General features: G+C 38.3%; 1 protein-coding gene across 1 annotated transcript; it reads left to right on the top strand.

Annotated features, from left to right (window-relative positions):
* Positions 1 to 3,434: 3,434 nt before the first annotated feature.
* LOC125186365 lies at positions 3,435 to 5,193 on the top strand. The gene is made up of 2 exons (XM_048082716.1): positions 3,435 to 4,679; positions 4,954 to 5,193. Exon 1 carries the CDS (start codon positions 3,436 to 3,438, stop codon positions 4,657 to 4,659), a length of 1,224 nt encoding a protein of 407 aa, XP_047938673.1. The 5' UTR covers position 3,435; the 3' UTR covers positions 4,660 to 4,679; positions 4,954 to 5,193.
* Positions 5,194 to 6,000: the final 807 nt, after the last annotated feature.

Genomic DNA, 6,000 nt, shown 5'->3' on the forward strand with positions numbered 1-6,000 from the left:
ATTGTTCTTTATATCTTATTTATATCTAAAGGAAATAGTCATTTTGAGTCGGGTTCACGTAATTCCTTCATCTACCATCTATTTATCACATTATTTTAAAACTAATATACATCCAACATTTTTAATCTTCGGCATCACATTATTCATTTTAAGATCTTGAAATGAAGTAAAACGATCAAATAATGAAGTTCGTATAAAATGAAGTAAAACGATCTAAATATGAAGTATATTTGCTTGATTGATTTTATCCACTAGATTAAAAAATGAATGACTGGAATTTGATTTTTAAAATTAATTTAACATCGAATACAAATATACACTCCTACATTAGTTTGTTATATTATTTTTAAGTTCCATAGATTAAGTATAGTAAATAGTAATGATAGGTTTCTATAGTTGAAGAATTTGAAGGCAGTAGTTTATCAAATAGTACTCCACTAGATACCAAAAGTTTAAAAATACGAAGTACTTACTAAGAGCATCCACAATAGTCATCGGCTAGCAATAGTCTAGCTAAAACTCCTCCTGCCACATCATCATGCCTTTCCCACAACCTAGCAATAGATTAACCAAACAACAGCCTAGCCAATACCCCAGCCCTTCCAAGAAAAAAAAAACACAAAAAACAACAACAATAACAAAATGAATTGAAAAAAAAAACACACACACACACACACAAAAAAAAACAATGGCAATAGGATATTGTAGGAAAAATTAAAAGAAAAATGAAAAAATAAAAAAATCAGCTAGCTGATCGCTCGTCCACATAGTAGTAGACTAGCGATCGGCTAAACGTGCTAGTCCGCGCCCGACCTCTCAATCGTCGCCCGCTCGTCCGTCGCGTTAGCCTAACGCAATACCAATTGCCGGTGGCTAGGTGTGTGTATGCTCTAAATTGTTTGACATTTGAAGATACAGTTTTCCACAGAAATTTGGCAATCAATTGCTCAAAGTTGACACTAAGGCCACAGTTCTCCGTAACACGCTCGTTGTTTTATTCTTACGCGCTTGGGCGCCAGTATAGTATAGGCAAAATTTTTCAAACTCATCTAGCTAGTAAGAGAGAGATGGCATATGCAGCTGTGATTTCTCTGAAGCAAACTATACATCGCCTTCTTAACTCTTCTCACACTCCCATTCCCTCTTCGAGTCGAGAAATCCTTGAGTTTGCATCCACAGAGATCACATGTTTGCAAGAATTTCTCAAAGAATTCTACCACGACAACAGCAAGATATGGAACGCTTTGGATGCCGAAATCAGAGAAGCCGTACAAAAAGCAGAAGATGCTATCGAATCCAGTCAGTTTATCGAATCGAGGCGAGAGATACATTCCTTGAGCCAAACCACGACGAAGATAAAGAAGGATTTCACTCCGTCATCACTCGACGTTGACGAAGATGATGATGATGCAGCTGTTTCACCAACCAACGATGTCGGTTTTGAAATGGTAGGATTATCAAACGAATTAGCCGAAATGAAAGAAGACCTGCTCAAACCACTGAGGCCCTATGATTTCGGGGTTTACTCCTACGTCGGAGAGATAGGCTCTCTCAGAAGCATGGTCGCAAAACACCTTTTCGACGATATATTCGTCGCAAAAGAAGTGCCCTTCGATTGTGGCGCGTGGGTGACCCTAGGCAGAAACTACCAAATCACTGAAATTCTCACAAATATCATCGCCCAAGTAGATGATCAAGCGCGATTTGATCATCGTGATATGGAGAAATTGAGGAATGATTTGTATGCGAGGTTGAAGGGTCGGAGATACATGATTGTGTTGGATGATGTTGACGACGTTGAGGTTTGGGATGAGTTGAAAAACTCATTTCCAGAGCAACACAACGGCAGCCTAATCTTGCTGACCACAGGGCTCATCGAAGTTGCCCAATTTGCAAATAGTTTTTATATTCACGAAATGGGGAGACTAAGCGGTGAGTTCATTTGGGATTATCTTCGAGTGTTGATGTTTGGGTGCGAGAAGGAGATCGATCCAGAAATGGAGAAAGCAGGGAAGAAGATTGCTGAGAATTGTAGAGGAAGTCGAATTGCGCTTGCTAGAATTATCCTCTTCCTCTACAAAGTCGACATGACTCCACATCAGGAAAGCTGGAACAAGCTAGCTGCGGATGAACAACACTCCATATTCGTCGCCCACGATGAACTCTCCGAGGTACTTTTTTCATTCATACACCATCTCATCTCACATATAAAATTCTCACTGATTCATCTATAAGAACGCCTAGATTGATCGATTTCATACCATAGTGCTGTTTTAAGATACAAAATGATGTCTGATGTCTGATGCTCTTTCTATACATACCTTAGTGCTGTTTTATGCAAAAAAAAAGTTGGGTTAAAAAGCACACCAGAATCCTAAATTTTAAGATGTAGCCAAAGAGTAACGAGTCTTGCATTTTGTCCTTTTTTCCTACCAGGTTTGTAAAATAAAAGAAGATTCATCTGTGCATACAGCCGACGAAAAGAATACGATCAACTCTTTATTTGACATGTCTTCTTGTATTAAACTAAACAAGCAGTATCTTTTTCCCCGAAAATACTTTCCAAAATCAAATATCACGTTGATCTGTGGGATGGCAGGTATTGGAAAGACTACTCTTGTTAAGAATGTTTTCGAAGATTCCTCAGTTTCGCATCACTATGACCACCGGGTGTGGGTGGCTCTCGGCCCAAGATATAAGCCAGAGGAAATCTTGATCGATATTCTAGCTCAGATATATCCCCACATCGAGAGAGAACATGTCAAAAATGATGCAAAATTAGCTGCAGATTTGTGTATGGAAATGGAATTATCATACAAGAGATGCTTCATTGTGTTAGATGATATGTGGAAGCCAGAGCCCTTATACCACTTAAAAACTTTATTTCCAAACATTAGAGCTAAAATCTTTGTGACAACCCAGCAACCTGTGATTGGTCTAGGGTTTGGGCCAGATGATGGGTATTACATAGTGCGCTTACTCAATAAACAAGAAAGTTGGGATCTTCTTTGTCACAAGTTGTTTGTTGGTGTGTCATGTCCTCCTCGACTAGAGGAAGTTGGCAAGAAAATTTCTAACAAATGTGAAGGTCTTCCTCTCTTGATCCTCACAGTTGCCAATCTCTTGTCAAAAGCTGAGAAAAAGCTAGAGTATTGGAGAATGGTAGCAGAGGAAAGAAATTCAGTGTTCAAGGATGCATATGATCATATGCATAAGGTGTTAGTTCCCAGCTATCAGTACTTACCACAACATCTGAAAGCATGTTTTCTGTATATGGGACTTTTCTCACGCAACGATGAGGTCCCAGTGTCAAAGCTCATTGATTTGTGGGTTGCAGAGGGATTTCTTGAGCCAGATCCTTGTCAAACTTTACAAGATTATGCTCGAAAATGTTTGATGCAGATTGTTAATCGAAGTCTAGTTATGGTCCAATGGATGGACTCCGATCCCGACTCTAGTAAGACATGTAGACTTCATTCTGTGTTTTGGCATATGTGTAGCAGTGAAGCTGAGAAGAGCATGTTTTTCAATGCTTATACTGTACAAGGTTTAAAGGTGGAGCAAAGGAGAGTGTGCATTCGTAATAACATTTTGTTAGGCATCAAACATGAGCATAACTCAATGCTATACACACGTTCTCTCTTATGCACTGGCCCATACCATCAGTATCCAGTACCAATACCTTTTAGGTCGAGGTTGCTGAGGATAGTGGATGCTATGTCAATCCGTTTATATGAGTTCCCAATTGAAGCTGTGGAACTCATTCATCTAAGGTACCTCACCCTCACTTGTGACGGGAGGATTCCTGCTGCTATATCCCAACTCCGCAACCTAGAGAAGTTGCTTGTAACAAGGCATTTGAGCACCAAGTCACTTGAAGATTCTTCAATCTTGCCCATGGAAATTTGGGGTATGAAAGAATTGAGATATCTTCGGGTTGAAGGGTGCAACCTACCTAACCCTAGTAGTGATGAGGTTTTAGCCAACCTCTCAACACTATTAGATGTGAACATTAATAGTTGCACTAAGGAGGTCCTAAGAGGCGTTCCAAATATAAAGAGGTTAGGAGTCCGGATCCAGCTCGAGCTGGGAGATGATGGAAAGTCCTTCCATCACTTGAATAACATATCCAGTCTAGGCAAACTGGAATCATTTACTTGTGTGGTTGTGAATCCTGACCTAAGTCAGGATACTATCACTCCACCTGCTCCTCATTCCATGTTTCCAGTGTCTCTTAAGAAGTTGAGTTTGAGTGGGCTAGGATATCCATGGAGTTACATGGGCATAATTGGCAGACTACCCAATCTTGAGGTGCTCAAATTACGTTGCTATGCCTTTCAAGGACCACTATGGGAAACAGATTATGCCAGTTTCAACGAGCTTAAGCTTCTCTCCCTCGAAGATACTGATCTAGTGCTGTTGCGAACAAGAAATGCCAGCTTCGTTTCTCTTAAGTATCTTAGAATTAAACATTGCTATAACATAGAAGAGCTCCCTCCTTATTTGCCTTACGGTCTGCGGATGCTTCAAGTAGCTGACTGCAGCCTTTCAGTTGTGGCATGGGCAGAAAAAATGAAAGAAAATGATAGGGAGAATAGAATAGAAAAGCTAACGATTGATGTCCATTCTTCATGGGATGATGAGGATCTCGACTTATGACTGACAACGTGCTTACAAAGGTTAGTCTCTTAAATTCAAATTTCTATTTTCAATAGTATCATAAACAGTTCCTATTATGTGTTTTTGTTGATAGTGATACATACATATATATATATATATATCTAATGTTTCCTCTACATGCCCCTACTTGATTTATTATATTCTTTTGGAGATGTTGATCTATATTTTTTGCTAGAAACTCACTTCCCCAGATCCCTAAAAAACACATTTACTGTACCTCTATGAAATTGGTTGAAGTTGATGAATGTAATTTTGATGTTATGCATTGGGCAGAGGGCAGAGGAAATGAAAACAGGGAACTTACAAGAAACAAGGCGCATGCAGACTCATGGGATAACTTTAAATAATGACTGTGAGTTGCTTCAGAACTAAGCCTCAGTATTAGTTTAAACCAACTAAAGAAGAGAAAAACCAACTGTGTTTTTTTTGTACTCCACAATTTATGGAAAACTGCAGTATCAGTCCTATGAATATAGGGTGGTTGCAATATTGCCAAGTTTTATTTTAAGGTCATTATCTCTGTTCCTCGTGGTTATGTTGTTGGGCTTTTAGCGTTTAGTACTTTATGATAAACATTATAAAAATCCAATGATTAAGCATAGTAGATAGTAATGATAGGTCTATAGTTGAAGAATTTGAAGGCAGTAGTTTATCAAAATTATGATAGTACTCCACTAGATACCAATAGTTTAAAAATACGAGCTATGTACTTACTAAATTGTTTGACATTTTCAACCGGATCAATATTAAGAATACTGAAGAGTGAAGACCAAGTTTTTATTTAAATGTTTTCCTTGGAAATTTGGCATAGTTGATACGAATCAATTACTCAAAGTTTCTCCGTAACACGCTCGTTGTTTCATGGAGTATTTTAAATATTGGTACTACTTCATTTTTAATATTGAGAATCATTTCAAATACAGTCAGGCAATCACATGCTAGTGCTAAAAAATTAGACTTTCGTTGTTAATTTATTACTATAACTAGTAGTGGCGAAATCACAATACTAATATTAATAAATTTTGGAAATCTAAAAACGTAACTTCTCTATCACTTCCTTTCCTTGTGTGCCATATATTATGCATTAGTATAGTGTAGGTAGTATTTTTTCAAACTCATTAAGTTAGCAAAAGAGAGATGGCATATGCAGCTGTGATTTCTCTGAAGCAAACGATACATCGCCTTCTTAACTCTTCTCACACTCCCATTCCCTCCTCAAGTCGAGAATTCCTTGAATTTGCATCCACAGTGATCACATCCTTGCAAGAATTTCTCAACGAATTCTACCACGACAACAGCAATAGATGGAACGCTTTGGAT

The sequence above is a fragment of the Salvia hispanica genome, chromosome 5 (assembly GCF_023119035.1).
Source record: "Salvia hispanica cultivar TCC Black 2014 chromosome 5, UniMelb_Shisp_WGS_1.0, whole genome shotgun sequence".
NCBI lineage: Eukaryota > Viridiplantae > Streptophyta > Magnoliopsida > Lamiales > Lamiaceae > Salvia > Salvia hispanica.

Excerpts from the sequence above, each read along its gene's own strand:
- LOC125186365 (XM_048082716.1), top strand. The coding sequence starts at position 3,436 with ATGGACTCCGATCCCGACTCTAGTAAGACATGTAGACTTCATTCTGTG.